This window comes from Selaginella moellendorffii, unplaced genomic scaffold (genome assembly GCF_000143415.4).
Source record: "Selaginella moellendorffii unplaced genomic scaffold, v1.0 SELMOscaffold_19, whole genome shotgun sequence".
Lineage (NCBI taxonomy): Eukaryota > Viridiplantae > Streptophyta > Lycopodiopsida > Selaginellales > Selaginellaceae > Selaginella > Selaginella moellendorffii.
The window spans coordinates 1,089,627-1,103,394 of record NW_003314280.1 but is presented as its reverse complement, the minus strand read 5'-3'; the positions used below and the strand labels follow the sequence as shown (position 1 = coordinate 1,103,394).

The window sequence follows — 13,768 nt, the reverse complement described above, 5'->3', positions numbered from 1 at the left end:
CGCCAATGCTAGTACTACGGTTGTCCCGCTTCCGAGTCGCGCGGACTTGTTTTTTCTTTGTTTCTTAGAATTCCTGAGGAATCGTGAGTGAGTGACACTTACGGAGTGCCAAACTTTTGGAACAATTCGCACTAAAGAATCGATCAATCGGATCGGCCGCGCGAGAGAGCACTACGATGGCGTAAGCGTGAAACGTTTACGCGTTCTCCCCTTTGAATCTTTCAAGCCGGCGTTGTTTCATGTCGCTTTCGTGCTTGGCTTTGCAGGCACGAAGCGCGGATGTATAAATCCCTGTAATCGCCCCTCAATTGCCCATCAATCGCTCCCAATCGCTCTTACCTGAGTCTTCTTCTCTTCGCTTCGAATTTGCCCCTTTTGGTTTGAGCTGGGATTCTGCTAGAGATCATCAGGAAATCGTCATGGCTTTTCGCTCGTCCTTGATCGTCGTTCCAGCCCTTCTGGTCGTGCAGGCGATTGGAATGGCGATGGCTCAATCCGCCGATGCTCCAGCACCGCCCCCAGATTCCGGTGCCATGGCTTTCGCCCCAAGTCTAATTTGGATCGCAGCGTCTGGCCTCGCGTCGATGTTCATCGCCAGAACGCTCCATCTGTGAAGAAATTTGTACGATTCTATGATTCTTTTTCGCCGTTCTTGAAATAAATTGCCACTATAGGGCAAAACATTTTTACCCTTTGATGCGAATTTGCCCGAATCTGCGAATATTTGTTTAGGGTTCTTGGCGGAGATGGTGGACATGGCGGCCTTCGGCCAGGAAGGCTTCGATCCGAAGGCGTGGGTGAACGCTGCTTGCAGGGCGCGGCACCCCGACGAGGACGCGGAGCGGCAGCTGAGCGATCTCGAGATGAAGCTGCAGCTGGCGTCGGAGGATATTGCCGCCGCATTGGAGGATCAGAGCACGGCAGCGCTGCTGCGCATACCTAGGGCTCTCAGGGACGTGTCGCGGCTCCACGATGACGCTCTCTCGCTCAGATCCACCGTGTCGGGAATGCTCCTCAAGCTCCGAACGGTACGAAGTTTTCTTGCTTTCCTTGCTCAGATCCGGGCCCTGTTTTTTGATGGATTTTTGTCGGAAATTGCGAAGGCAGAGGGCCTATCGGCTGGATCCGTGGCTGCGCTCTCTCGAGTGGATCTTGTCAAGCAGAGAATGGAGGCTGCTCACAAAACTTTGAAGGTGCCATTGGTGTTGTTTACGTTTTTTTGTGACTTGGTCTTTGTAGACAGGATGCCGCAGGCCTGGCTCAACTCTGTGCGAGTGTCGAGACTGTCTTTGCGAGTGGGAATTTGGATGAGGCAGCAGGAACACTCGCAAACATGCGTCGATGCTTGGCTGTTGTTGGCGAGGTAAAGCTGTTCTTCCGGAGTTTCGAGATTAAAACTCCACGCGCAGGTTCCGGAATTCGCAAGTGTAAAGCGTGAGCTTGAAGCGCTGGAAAATCGGCTGGATGGGATGGTTCAAACGCGTCTTACTGATGCTCTTACTCAACGCAAGGTCTTGTGTTCTTTCCTTTTAAAGTTTTGTCTTTCCTCAATGGATATGTCTTATCAGGTGGAATCGGTTCAAGCTTTCCGAGCTATACTGCTAACTATCGGGCGCTACAATTCGCTAGAACAGCAGTACAGTAAGGTTCGATTGAAGCCATTGCGTCGACTCTGGGACGAATACGAGAGTTCAACTGACGGTGTCGGAAGTGGCAAGCCTTTTATAGAGTGGCTTCCTACTTTTTACGATCAAGTTCTGCTTACGTTAGAGCAGGAATTGAAATGGTTTGGCAGTGCTTCCTTTTTTGATAGTGGGATCTCATGATGGATTGTTACAGGTGTATGACTTGCTTTTCGGAGGACTACAGCCGTTTAATCTCGAAATTGTTGATAGATACTATGTCCTCTATACAGACCAGCTTTACTGCTCGTATCGAGGCCAGCATCACACCAGGTTTACATTGCTGTATTTTTTGTACTTTTATCTTAGAGAGCTGAAAGCTGGTCTTCGTTGCAGCGCAAACATTACAAAGGCCGCCTTTAAACATCATTTTGATGCTTCATAATATCACATCTTCATTTGCAAAGAATGTAGAGCGGCTGTTCTCAGCTGCCGACCATCAAGAGATGATGCGAGTTTTGAAAGCTGTATATTCTCCTTATGAAGGTTACAAGCAAAGGTACGCCAACTCTTCACCATTGTCAGTGCATAACGTGTCTTACAGGTATGGAGAGTTGGAACGGGTGCAGCTATCCTCAAATCTTAGTTCTCTGGACTTGAAAGGTGCTGTTCAGCGATCTGTTGGCTCTCGTGGAGTGGAACTTAGCGAGACAGTGCAACGAATGGAATCTTCAGTTCCAGAGCTCATCACCTTTTTCGAGAGTGCGGTTGAGCGATGTTTCAACTTCACTGGGGGTTCTGAGGTTGAGGCGCTCCTTCGCGCGTTAGATGAAACTATGATCCAGTACACTTCCAGCTTGCATGAAGTTCTCAAGTCGTTGCGACCGGTCTGTGGGGTTTCACAGGTTTTCGACTCTACAAAAAAGGATTCTCTTGACGGAAGCATTAACAAGGGCAAAGGAAATCAGGACATGATTCCCGAAGAAGAAGAATGGGTGATAGTTCAAGGAGTGCTGCAGCTATTGACCGTTGCGGAAAGTCTCAGTGGTCGACTATCTGTCTTCGAGGCAAGCTTACGTGGAACACTTTCAAGGCTTAAGAATCAGTTGCCTGGAAGTAGAGAAGACGGTGCCAATGCGTTGCTGGATATAGCCGGCCTGAGATTATTGGATGCGCCAGATAAAGCACGAAAGCTTGCATCACTCGTGGAACAGGTAAATCTCTTTTCTAGTCCTCATTCACGTAGAAACATATGAATTTTTGTGTGATTTCATTTACAGGCGACCGACCCTCGTTTCCATGCTCTTGCTCATGCATCCCAGAGAGTTGGAGCTTTTGTTGACGCGGCGAATGAGCTCGTCTACGAAGTTCTCATTTCTAAGGTGCGAGTAAGGCTGGCCGACGTGGCCAGTATGCCTGTGTGGAGTGCTCCGCAGGAAGACAACCCGTACGCCTTGCCATCTTTCAGCGCGTATCCGCTGCCTTACGTGACTAGCATCGGAGAGTACCTTCTCACGCTCCCGCAGCAGCTAGAACCATTAACTTCATCGATGACAACCTCTGATACATCGGACGACATCAATGAAGAAGGCCAATACTTTGCGACAGAGTGGATGTTCAAGGTTTGTCGGCTCTGAAAATTCCATGGAACGTTTTCTCAAAATGGATGTTTCAGGTGGCTGAGGGAGCGACTGCTCTGTACGTGGACCAGATCCGTGGTATTCGCAATCTGAACGAGCGAGGAGCTCAACAGTTATCTGCGGACATCGACTATCTCTGCAATGTCCTGACAGCTCTGTCTATGAACGTCCCTGCTGTGTTGTCCACATTCCAGCAATGTGTAGGTGCAACCCGCGAGCAGCTCGCAGAATTTACCAAAGGCGTTGGCCCAGACTTGGATGGTCCAACTGTTCGTCTCGTGTGTAAGATGCGCCAAGTTCTGGTAGAGTAAGCCTTTCATGCTAAAAAAACAATATTTTTTCTTTGTCAAGTTGAGCTTTACTCACCCCCCGCTTTGGTGAGACTGCGACGCCTCGCCTCGGCCTTGGAAATAGAAAACGATAAAGCCACAGTTCTCGCTGGCCTCTGGCTCCACTTTAGCGCACTGTACACCCAGGTGAGCTTTTATCGCATTCTTCCAGGCTTTAATAGAAAAACTCCATACTTTTGCAGAGCTGCCGGCATTGAATTTTGAAATGGTAAAACAACTAAGAGCGAGCATCTAGATCCATCCCTTTGCAAAAGAGAGGATCGTGCTGCAGCTTCTTGAGCCCATCCAACGAGGCCAAAGAGTAGTCCGCCACCGCGCACCTCTTGTCAAGCCACTCAGTGATGTCCTGGAACACCAAGTCGACGTTATGGTCGGGCTCGCCGGTGGTGAGGCCGTGCCACATCCCCGAGTAGATCCGGATGGTCTTGTCCGAGCTGCTGGCCGCGGCGTAGAGCTCCTTGCTGATGGCCGGGTCCGTGACGCGATCATCCTCGCCATGCAACACAATGAAAGGCATCTTCACCTGGCCGAGCAGCTTCTCCAGCGACAGGCTCGTCAGCAGCAGCTCCACGGCGGTCTTGAGGATCATTCTATCGGTGTATATATACGGGTTACTCCGGATGGCCCGGCGCTTGCGCTCGTCCTTGAACGACTGCTCGATCACGTCCTTGATGGGAACCACCTTCCAAGTCGGGATGAGAGCGGAGAGCTTGATGAGCAGCCACCGCAGCCACGGTGTCGGGAGCATGTTCTCGGAGATCTTACACATCGGCGCAACGAGAATGGCACCGCTCCAGCAGTTGGAGGAATCTCCCGGGCTCTGGGAGCCGCCGCCGCCGCCGCTCCGCCGCTCCAGCAGCAGCGCCACCGCGCCTCCCATGGACTCACCGTAGAGGAAGGCCGGCTTGCCAGCGAACTCGGGCCGCGAGCGAACCGAGTGGAAGAAGTCGTGGCAGTCGTCCACGATGTCGTCGAAGCGGCGGATGTAGCAGCGCATCCCGTCGCTCTTGCCGTGGCCTTCGTAGTCGATGCCGAAGACGCAGTAGCCGGCGGCCGCGAGCTTCTCCCCGGCCTTGCTCATGAAGACGCTGCACTCCATGCCATAGCCGTGGCACAGGAAGACGAGAGCTTTGGTGGCTGCTGCCGAGGATGGCGTCCAGCTGCAAGTGGAGAGCTGGATCCCGCGCCGGCTCTGGAACACGGCCTCGCTCTTCACCGCCACCGCCGGCATTCTTCTCTTCTTCTTCTTCATGCTCGTCGCTTTCGTTGCTCCACAATGCTTTAGCCGCTCGTTCTTCTCGCGACACGGCAATATAACTTCGCACCGGTGTCTGGAAAAAAGTTCGTGCCGAAATTTACTGCCCCGGTTTGAAGTCACGCAGGAAGAATAAATCTCCGTAGCGGCGCACTAAAGAACGAAGTTCGTGGTCGCTGACTTGGGTTGACGCCTTGTCATACAGTTTAAAGCGTTGACTAACACTCCTAGTCAAAGACTATTGACTAAAATATTTACGGACTGTTTAGTCATCAATGTTGACTGATTAGTCAACGCATGGACTAAGATTCACCAGAAATCTCCGCAAGAGCACCTCCCGTCCCGGAAGACGTGGAAGCGGCTCATGTCCCGGCAGATGATCTCGCGCCCTTCCACCCTGGAGATGATCGCAGTGGCTTTGTGGCAATCGTCACACACCCGGAGGCTCTTGACGATGCGGATCGGCGTCCCCGGGGTCGAGTTGACGAGCGCGCAGCAGATCGCCAGCCGCTCGCTGTGGCCGCACAGCGCCGACTCCTTGGCATCGTCCGGGACGTTGTGGAGCAGCGAGCTCTCCAGCCCGGGGACGTATCCGGCGGTCTTCATCGCCATCGTCAAGCTCTTGAGCCTGGCCTGGATCGCTGCGTTCTGCGGGTGGCTCGAGTCCCCCGCCAGGAAGCAGTGGAGCTTCCCGGCCCCGTCGCTCCACCAGCTCTGCCCGGCCTTCCTCACGGCTCCCTGGATCCTGCTCGACGAGTGGAGCTTCAGGCTCTCGTCCCACATTCCCGCGGCGGCGTAAGTGTTGGCCATGAGCACGTACGCCGAGCCGTCTTTCCTGTCCAGTCTCTGGATCTCCTCGAAGGCGAGCTTGGCGAGCTCGACGTTCTTCCACTTTCTGCAAGCTCCCAGGACTGTTCTCCAGATCGCGGGGCTCGGCCTGTAAGGCATCGTTTTGAGCACGGCCACTGCCTCGGCCAGGTGATTGGCTCGGCCAAAGAGATCCACAATGCAAGCGTAGTGCTCGATCCTCGGCTTGATGTGGTAGCTCGGCGAGGCCATAAGTTCGAAGAGCTCCTTCCCCTTGGAAACGAGGCCCGCGTGGCTGCACACGTTGAGAAGGCTGAGGAAAGTGATGCCATCGATGTCCACTCGATCGTTTCCACTTTGCATGCTCTCGAATAGCTCAAAGACTCGTTGGCTATCTCCTTGGTGTGCATATCCTGCTAGAAGTGCGTTCCAAGTCACTAGCTGCTTGTAAGGAAGTGAATCAAATACCTCTTGAGCGTCCACCATGCTACCGCATTTACCGTAGAAACCGATCAGAGAGCCTGCGATTGCTCCACACTCTTGAACCAGTCCGGCCAGGATAAACTCGTCGTAAATCATTTTCCCAACTTTCAGACCCCCGATACTTCCACAAGCCTTCAGAACCACCACCAGAGTCACCTCGTTTGGAGCCAGACCTTCCTCTAGCAAGCGTCTGAAGTAGAGCACACCGAGCTCGGGTTCTCCACACTGAGCATAGCCGAGAATCATAGCGTTCCACGAGACCACGTCTCGTTCTACGATCTTCTCGAAGAGCCTCTGAGAGTCGGTCATGCTACCACACTTTGCCAACGTATCTAGCATTGTGTTAGTAACTTTGCTGTCGGGTCCATAGCCGCTAGTCGCAGCTTCACTGTAGATCAGTTTCCCAAACTCCAGGCATCTAGCTTTGATAATCTTCCCGTCTTCTGGTCTTCTACTTCCTTCTTCTTTCCCGGCCATGCAGGAGCACGCTTTCAGTGCTGCAACGAAAGCTAGTCCGTCCGGAGTCACACCATCTTCTTGCATCCGAACAAAAAGGAGAAGAGCTAACTCTCCTTCACCGCACTGCGTGTATCCCAGAATGATGGAGTTCCAGGAAACCACATCCCGGATCTTCATCCCGTCAAAGACCTGTGAAGCTCTCTCCACGCATCCACACTTGGCGTACATGTCCACCAGAGTGCTTGCCACTTTGATGTCAGCTTCAAAACCGGAGATTTTCGCTTCGGAGTGAATCGCAGCTCCTCTTTCCAAGTTCCTCACTTTGACAAGTTTCCCATCTACCTGTCGTCCTTCTTCTTTCACTGCACAGCTTGCACAGGCCTTCAAAGCAGCAACGTAAGTCTGAGAGTTGGGAGCAACACCTTTCTCTTGCAGCCGATCGTATAGTTCCAGTGCCAAGTCTCCCTCATTCACATCCGCGTAGCCGAACAGCATAACGTTGTATGAGACCACATCGTGAAGAGGCATCCTCTCAAAAACCCGGTACGCGTCTTGCAAGCTTCCACACTTTGCGTACATGTCCGCCAGCTTGTTGGCGAGGATAATGTCGCAAGTTTGGCCACTGCTCACCACCTGGGAATGTATCTCCATACCTCTCTCCAGGCACCATGCCTTCGCAGCTTTGCCTTCGACACACCGCCCTTCTTTATCCGCTAGCTCGCCACAGGCCTGCAAAGCAGCCACAAAAGTCCGCGCGTTAGGCGTGAAACCAGCCTCCAACATCTGAGAGAAGAGCCTCAGAGCAGTCTCACCTCGATCGCTTTGAGCATAGCTCATGATGATCGCATTCCACGAGACAACGTCGTGGCTCTTCATCCGCTGGAAAACCCGGCAGGCATCCTCCAAGCTCCCACACTTCGCGTACATGTCCACCAGAGTGCTTGCCACCTTCAAATCCGATTCATGCCCGCTCTCCACAGCTCGAGAGTGGAGCGCTCTTCCCTTTTCCAGCCACTGTGCTCGCTCTACTCGACCATTCTCCTCGTCTTGGATCTCCTCTGCACAGGTAGCACAAGCTTTGAGCGCGGCAACGTAAGTGAGAGCATTCGGCTTGCCTTGGAGAAGTTCTTTGTGGATCCGCCGGAAGAGCTCTAGCGCTTGCTCGCTCTGGCCAACCTCCACGTATCCAAACATGAGAGCGTTCCAACTCACGGCATCGCGCTCCACCATCTTGTCGAAAACTTCCCGAGCTTCCAAAACGCTGCCACACTTAGCGTACATGTGAACTAGCGTGTTTGCCAGCGTCAAGCCGAGCTCTTCACCTCTTGCTAGAGCTGCTAGAGCCTGGCTATGAATTCTTCTCCCTCTTTCCAGCCACTCCAATCTCTGGGCCTCCTCTCCATCGGCGCAGCTCACGCAGGCCTTGAGCGCTGCCACGAAAGTGAGAGGATTTGGCGAGAATCCATCGTCTTGCATCCGCTGGAAGAGCTCCAGCGCCTCGCGCGGCCCTCCATTCTCTGCGTAGCCAAAGATTAAAGCGTTCCATGATACCACCGAGAGGTGAGAGATGGAATCGAAGACCGATCGTGCATCGCGCAAGCTCCCACACTTTGCGTACATGTGGATCACACTGTTCTCCACATTGCTGTTGGCGATAGCGCCGCTTCCACTCGATTCCAAGAACGAGGCGTGGATCCTGGCGCCCGCCTCCAAATCCCTCACAGCGCTACAGGCCTTGAGTGCCGCCAGGATCACGGGAGCGCCGGGAGCGATCCTGGTGCATTGCTCGATCGGATACCTCCAGCTTCCAATCGCGACGAGAAGAGACTTGCTCATACATTTCCCCAGGAAGGAAAAATATTTTAGGGTTCTTGAGAAGAGAATGGGGGCTGATGGAGAGAAGGATCGGCAGGCGCCGCCTCTCAAAGGCCGATTGCTGGCGCGCCTTGCTGTGTTGATCGTCCGCCACGCTGCGCTCGTCAGGTGAGGCGATCTCTAGTTGTGAATCATCTGTGAAAATCTTCCCTGGAATACCCTGCCAGTTTTGTGTGCTGCGTTGCGGGGATCGTGTCGCTGATGCTCCTGCCAGTGCTCGCGAAGTCTGTCTATGTCGACGAGAATGCGCTGTTGCCAGGTTTGAATACTTTTCTTCTCCAATTTTTATCCGATCGATCTCGTGATTCCAGGCTCGGCTCGAGCAACATTCTCTCATTATGATACCTTGAAGGCGCACGATCTTGCTCGCGAGATCCAAACGCTACTCTCGAGCAGCACTGATCCTCAAAAGTCAGTGCTATTGCTCTCTCACAGTCTATGAAAACTTTAATCTTTTTCTTTGGTCGTGCAGAGATTTTCGGAAGTGGCTGGGTGATCGTTTGGATGCTCTTGGAGCCGACTACTACTTTCATTGTTTTTGTCCTCCAACCCGGTCCTTCTCCATACTCGGGTTTCTCTCGACGTCATATACTTACGAGGCCAGGAAGCACTGCCTGGTCGATGGACGCGAGCAAACTCCTGGTGTCAATGCGGTTGGGATACTCAGAGCTCATCAAGGGGACGGCAACGAGGCCATTGTGCTGGTTACACCCTTCGAGTTGGAGAATCTTACGGCGGAGAACGCCATCGCCATGGGTTTATCTCTGTCGCTACTAGATCTTCTAAGTCGGACTCTTTGGCTGGCAAAAGACGTCGTTTGGGTTGCCGCGGACAGCAAGTATGAGAAGTACACGGCAGTTGCTGCGTGGTTGAAAGAGTACCATGAACCTTTGGTATCAGATTCTTCGTTCGAGGGGATGCACTATACACAGGATGGTAACAGTTCCAGGGACATTTTTTTCAAACGAGCAGGAAGCATTACAGCCGGGTTTGTCTTGGAGTTTACTCGTGGTGCTGGTGCTACTAAAGTGAGTTCTTTGGAAATCCACGCTGAAGGCTCAAACGGGCAGATGCCGAACATGGATATGATCAGCGTCGTCAACCTGTTGGTCTCCTGGCGGCAACAGTTCCATTTAACGCTTGAGGGTGTGCCGAGGATCAAAGATTGGCAGTGGCTAAGAAGTGTTGGATACGTCTTTGAGGTTGTCGGGAGAAAAGCTGCTGAGCTTCGGAAGGCATTTCTTTCTCATGCTAAAGCGAGCTTCACTACAGCTGAGGACTACGTGAATGGAGTTTCTGTTCTCTTGAGATCCTGCTGGAACCAAGTACGTATTTACCGTGTCGAGTATGTGAACTGACGTGTTTTATGCAGATGCTAGGAGTTCCAACAGGTTCTCATGGAGCCTTTCGAGATTTCCAACTCGATGCTGTAACTTTGGAAGTGGTCTCTACAGATCTGGAGCATAATATGGACTTCTTGACGAACTTCGGAAGGTAAGCTTTCATTTGACTACATTGAACGGGATCGTAAAGTCCCCGGTGGCTTGCAGGCTGATTGAAGGTGTTCTGCGATCAGTAAACAACCTGCTTGAAAAGTTCCATCAGTCTCTTTTCCTATACATCATGGTCTCTCCCAACAAATTCGTGTCCATCAGTACCTACATTATCCCCTTCGGTCTCCTCCTCTCGAATTTTCCCATACAGGCAGCAGCGCTCTGCACTAGTGTCAAAGCTACGCCTGGCTCCTGGACTCAAGCAATCCTTGTTGCTATTCTCGTTGAGACATGGTCCCTGGGGAACGCGATCTGTCCAGCCATTCTTTTCCATCTATTTTCTTCTGCTCCCACAAGGTTGGCTGTTTGGATTCTCCTGTCCGGCTTGTGCCTTGCTCCGGTTTTTTGTCTTAGATCTGATGCACACGCTTCAGATGATTGGTACGTGCCACTAAAATCCTTAACTCTGGGTCTAACCGGCATTGCTCTGGGAATCCTTTCCGCCGTAAACTTCTCCGTAGCTCTGGCCGGTGCATTGCTTTTGGTTCCTATGTGCCTTTCTGCTCAGCCTTTGAGTTCTTCTTGGAGAGCGCTCTGGAAGCCCAAGTCTGGAGTCATTTCTCGCGTAAACGCGGTGCTTGCGCCCGCTCTTACGTGCTTTCCTCTACTTGTAGTTTTAACCATACTGGCGAGAGAGTCAGCCGGTTTGTGGAGCTTCGTCGAGCTGATGTGGTTTTGGGGAAGCGCCCTCTACGTGTCAGCTTTCGTGGTCTTTTTACCCTGTTCAATCCTATGCTTATATATTTTCTTTTCGTGAACGATTCAGGTGAAGTTGGCAACTGTCTTATAACTGTCAAGAACTTTAGTTATGTGTTCTGCAGAAGCCGCCGAATTAGAAGGAGCAGCACTGCATCCAAATGTCCTACAAGGTGGAAGACAGGTCTCCTGGACCAGCTGCTTACAATCCCAGTATAAAACCGGTTGTCCGTTCTCCTCCGGCCTTCACCCTCGCTGCAAAGCGTCGACCACCTCCCAATGAAGATTGGAAGCTGGGACCAGGCATGTACCATCCAAGGCTCGGCCCAACGGGACCGGCTTTCAGCCTGAGCACGAAGGGGACTCCAAACCTGGACCTGGAGAAGATGTGGATGCTGGAACGCTCGCGACATCCATCTCCTCGAGGCAACACCAACGCATGGACTCCTAGACGTTTTCTCCTGAGCGAGGTGACACCGGGGCCTGGCACTTACTCCCTTCCAAACAAGAACAGCGGGCCGGCCTTCACTGTGGCGTCCAAGCGGACCACCAAGCACGACACGGATGCTCCGGGTCCAGGCACTTACTTCTACTCGGCAAGGCCGCAGAGTCCCTCGTTTACAATGGCCAACAGGTTTCCTCCATCGAGGACGTGTAACCCGGGACCTCGGACGGTCTATGGCGACTTTTACAACACTCCAGGCCCTGCGCAGTATAACCCGGACAGAGGCAAACGTGTTGCTGGCAGGAGCGGTCCGGCCTTCACAATGACAGGGAAGTGGCACCGAGGACCGGATAGCGGGCTTCCGGGGCCTGGAACTTACTTTCCTCCTCAGAACAACACATTCGGTCAGGATATCGGGTGCCAGCATGGGCGAAAACTACGTTCCAGGTAGTGTTTGGAAGAAGAACTGACACAAGCATTTGATTCCAGGGAGAATTAAGTAACAGCAGGATTGAATAACTTGTTAACTTGTAGCACCAAAACTTGGGAGCTTAAGCCTATTGGTTGGAACTCGTGGCTAGCCTTCGGAATTCCACCTTGCCGGTATAGCATAAATGTGGCTACCTGAAACACTCATCCAGAGTGTGGTTCCTCGTGAAAACTCACGCCTCGGTCGATCTATAGTTCATGTAAGAACTTCTCCTATTGGCGAGAACAAGCAGCGTTACGACTTTGGGAGCTATGGAGCTGCGATTTGCTGCCGTGATATGCGCTCTCTTTCTCGCTACGTCTACAACTTTTGTATCGGGTAAAGCAAAACTTCACAGTTCTTTTTCTACGTTTCTTTTGATCGATGTACTTTCATCTTAGGACTCGTGAAAAGCGAGCAAGAGCTGATCGAAGCTCTGCGCTCCAGCAGCCGGATCGTCGTGGGCCACTCCATTACCATCACCAAAGAGCTGCCGACCATCACGAAGTGCGTCACGCTCACTGGCCATGCAAAGTCATGCAAAGACGCGAGCTGCTACATCGATGCCCAGCGCAAGTCTCGTCACCTCGCTGTCTCAGGCGAGGGCGGAAGGCTCTCGCTCTACAACTTGGAGCTCCGGAATGGTAAATCCGGTAACGACGACGGTGGTGCCATTCTCGTCTCCGACGGGGGAACTCTCGAAGTCAATAGTGCCGCTTTTATTAACAACGAAGTTGCCATGGTAAGAGTTACATATTTGCCATCCAGCTTTCTCAACTAACGAGTATTTGCTGGTTTCACAGTTTTCCATCGGAGGTGCTATTGGCGTTAGAAACGGGAGTGCGGCCGACATCTACAAGTCTCTGTTCGTGAAAAACAACGCTGGCTTTGGCGGTGCTGTTGGAGTCTCTGAGAATAGCAAGGCGGACATAAGAAGCTCGGCCTTTCGACACAACATCGCTAGTCTCAGTGGCGGAGGCTTAGAGTTCTTGGCCACTTCGGCAGGATTCCTCGCGGACAATACTTACGAGAACAACTCGGCTTCGGTAAGCTTGAAGTGCTGTCTCAAAATTTTCACTTTCTATTCTCTCTTCCAGCTTGGAGGAGCCACCACTGCTCACGAGAGCACAATCAACGTGTGCGGAGCGTCCTTCATCCAAAACACCGGGAGCCTTGAGGGTCCAAACATCATGGCCGAAGGTGGCTCCACCGTCACTGTTTGCAGAGCCAGTTCGGCCGACGTTTCCGGCACCGTTGCTTCGGAGGACTGTGCTCCGTGCAACGCTGCTTTGAGACCTTCGCCGGGAGTTCGAGGAGATCCCCATATCCGTGGCCCTCACGGTGAAACATTCGATTTCCGCGGTACTCCCGACCAGAGCTATTGTCTCATTTGGGACGGGGACTTGCAGCTCAACATGAGGATCATGACTGCCACAGGCAGCTCAACTGTGAGTACTCTTTCATTTATTTTTATGAAGTTACGTTTTTTTTTTTCCGCAGTATATCAGGGAACTCGGGCTTGTCTATCGAGACCAGACTGTGTGGTTATCTTCCTGGAGCAGTGACGGTGGCACCAAGCATCAAGGAACGCTTGTTATTAACAAGGTATTACTCTGAAGGCATGGTTTTCTGGCGCTTAATCTCTGCCTTACCAGATGGAAATGCCTATGGAATCCACAACTTGGAACTTTCTCAACAATCTCTTGGTCTCACGGACAAGAAACGAGGTGATGGTTTTATGTTCTTCATTGTTGAAGGCTTAACTGTTTTTTGGTTGCAGGTGATAGTGGAGGTTGCCAAACGCATTCGTCTGAGTTTCAAAATCTCCAGGCCAATTTACGAAAGGCCTAGTTTCCTAAATGTTGAGGTAAGCTCCTTCCAGCCCAGGCTACTGCTGGTAGACGGGATTTTTGGGAAGTTGTATGGTAGCTTACAAGGCTCGGCCCAATTCAATGGCCGCGGCAAGTTCAAGTCACTAGTAGACCCAGAGAAGTACAGGGTGGCGGACATTCTTAGTTTAAATTGAGATACAAAAGAATTCGATAAAGTTTATGAAAGTTTATAATATGAAGAAAAAGAAACACTTATATGGAAAAGAACACATTAACTTAATC

General features: G+C 52.0%; 6 protein-coding genes across 8 annotated transcripts; 4 read left to right on the top strand and 2 right to left on the bottom strand.

Moving 5' to 3' along the window:
* The first annotated feature begins 214 nt into the window (after positions 1-214).
* On the top strand, positions 215-3,612 carry LOC9650823 (conserved oligomeric Golgi complex subunit 7). 3 transcript variants are annotated; one of them, XM_024677259.1, is made up of 10 exons: positions 215-1,028; positions 1,104-1,193; positions 1,244-1,363; positions 1,410-1,511; positions 1,569-1,786; positions 1,840-1,955; positions 2,019-2,181; positions 2,227-2,836; positions 2,903-3,244; positions 3,298-3,612. In XM_024677259.1, exons 1-10 carry the CDS (start codon positions 747-749, stop codon positions 3,571-3,573), a joined length of 2,319 nt encoding a protein of 772 aa, XP_024533027.1. In that variant the 5' UTR covers positions 215-746; the 3' UTR covers positions 3,574-3,612. The 3 variants fall into 3 exon arrangements, with proteins under 3 accessions (XP_024533027.1, XP_024533028.1, XP_024533029.1); XM_024677260.1 differs by having other exon boundaries at positions 943-1,028; positions 1,108-1,193; XM_024677261.1 differs by lacking the exon at positions 215-1,028 and having other exon boundaries at positions 1,119-1,193; positions 1,240-1,363.
* Positions 3,613-3,770: 158 nt separating this feature from the next.
* LOC9651323 (caffeoylshikimate esterase) lies at positions 3,771-4,833 on the bottom strand. The gene has a single exon (XM_002972268.2). It carries the CDS (start codon positions 4,709-4,711, stop codon positions 3,830-3,832), a length of 882 nt encoding a protein of 293 aa, XP_002972314.2. The 5' UTR covers positions 4,712-4,833; the 3' UTR covers positions 3,771-3,829.
* A 265-nt stretch (positions 4,834-5,098) lies between these two features.
* LOC112347058 (putative pentatricopeptide repeat-containing protein At3g15130) lies at positions 5,099-8,452 on the bottom strand. The gene has a single exon (XM_024677258.1). The coding sequence runs from the start codon at positions 8,450-8,452 to the stop codon at positions 5,177-5,179; it is 3,276 nt and encodes a 1,091-aa protein (XP_024533026.1). The 3' UTR covers positions 5,099-5,176.
* A 46-nt stretch (positions 8,453-8,498) lies between these two features.
* Positions 8,499-11,846, top strand: LOC9651322 (glycosylphosphatidylinositol anchor attachment 1 protein). Its single transcript, XM_024677363.1, has 7 exons — positions 8,499-8,599; positions 8,659-8,750; positions 8,803-8,902; positions 8,964-9,816; positions 9,864-9,985; positions 10,042-10,810; positions 10,866-11,846. The coding sequence occupies exons 1-6, from the start codon at positions 8,499-8,501 to the stop codon at positions 10,799-10,801; spliced, it is 2,028 nt and encodes a 675-aa protein (XP_024533131.1). The 3' UTR covers positions 10,802-10,810; positions 10,866-11,846.
* Positions 10,902-11,636, top strand: LOC112347120 (outer dense fiber protein 3-like protein 2). Its single transcript, XM_024677464.1, has one exon. The coding sequence runs from the start codon at positions 10,902-10,904 to the stop codon at positions 11,634-11,636; it is 735 nt and encodes a 244-aa protein (XP_024533232.1).
* Positions 11,847-11,902: 56 nt separating the features above from the next.
* Positions 11,903-13,753, top strand: LOC112347079. The gene is made up of 7 exons (XM_024677362.1): positions 11,903-11,993; positions 12,056-12,396; positions 12,458-12,700; positions 12,752-13,102; positions 13,155-13,259; positions 13,310-13,381; positions 13,435-13,753. The coding sequence occupies exons 1-7, from the start codon at positions 11,927-11,929 to the stop codon at positions 13,678-13,680; spliced, it is 1,425 nt and encodes a 474-aa protein (XP_024533130.1). The 5' UTR covers positions 11,903-11,926; the 3' UTR covers positions 13,681-13,753.
* The last annotated feature ends 15 nt before the right edge of the window (positions 13,754-13,768 follow it).

What these genes read in the sequence shown, in the direction of transcription:
- LOC112347079 (XM_024677362.1), top strand. Translation starts at nt 11,927, where the DNA reads ATGGAGCTGCGATTTGCTGCCGTGATATGCGCTCTCTTTCTCGCTACG. An exon ending in GTCTACAACTTTTGTATCGG is followed by an intron (nt 11,994 to 12,055) that starts GTAAAGCAAAAC and finishes CTTTCATCTTAG; the next exon opens with GACTCGTGAAAAGCGAGCAA. An exon ending in TTAACAACGAAGTTGCCATG is followed by an intron (nt 12,397 to 12,457) that starts GTAAGAGTTACA and finishes CTGGTTTCACAG; the next exon opens with TTTTCCATCGGAGGTGCTAT.
- LOC9651323 (XM_002972268.2), bottom strand. Translation starts at nt 4,711, where the DNA reads ATGGAGTGCAGCGTCTTCATGAGCAAGGCCGGGGAGAAGCTCGCGGCC.
- LOC9650823 (XM_024677259.1), top strand. Translation starts at nt 747, where the DNA reads ATGGTGGACATGGCGGCCTTCGGCCAGGAAGGCTTCGATCCGAAGGCG. An exon ending in CTGCTCACAAAACTTTGAAG is followed by an intron (nt 1,194 to 1,243) that starts GTGCCATTGGTG and finishes CTTTGTAGACAG; the next exon opens with GATGCCGCAGGCCTGGCTCA. An exon ending in GCTTGGCTGTTGTTGGCGAG is followed by an intron (nt 1,364 to 1,409) that starts GTAAAGCTGTTC and finishes CTCCACGCGCAG; the next exon opens with GTTCCGGAATTCGCAAGTGT.
- LOC9651322 (XM_024677363.1), top strand. Translation starts at nt 8,499, where the DNA reads ATGGGGGCTGATGGAGAGAAGGATCGGCAGGCGCCGCCTCTCAAAGGC. An exon ending in CGCCACGCTGCGCTCGTCAG is followed by an intron (nt 8,600 to 8,658) that starts GTGAGGCGATCT and finishes ATACCCTGCCAG; the next exon opens with TTTTGTGTGCTGCGTTGCGG. An exon ending in TTCTTGACGAACTTCGGAAG is followed by an intron (nt 9,986 to 10,041) that starts GTAAGCTTTCAT and finishes GGTGGCTTGCAG; the next exon opens with GCTGATTGAAGGTGTTCTGC.
- LOC112347058 (XM_024677258.1), bottom strand. Translation starts at nt 8,452, where the DNA reads ATGAGCAAGTCTCTTCTCGTCGCGATTGGAAGCTGGAGGTATCCGATC.
- LOC112347120 (XM_024677464.1), top strand. Translation starts at nt 10,902, where the DNA reads ATGTCCTACAAGGTGGAAGACAGGTCTCCTGGACCAGCTGCTTACAAT.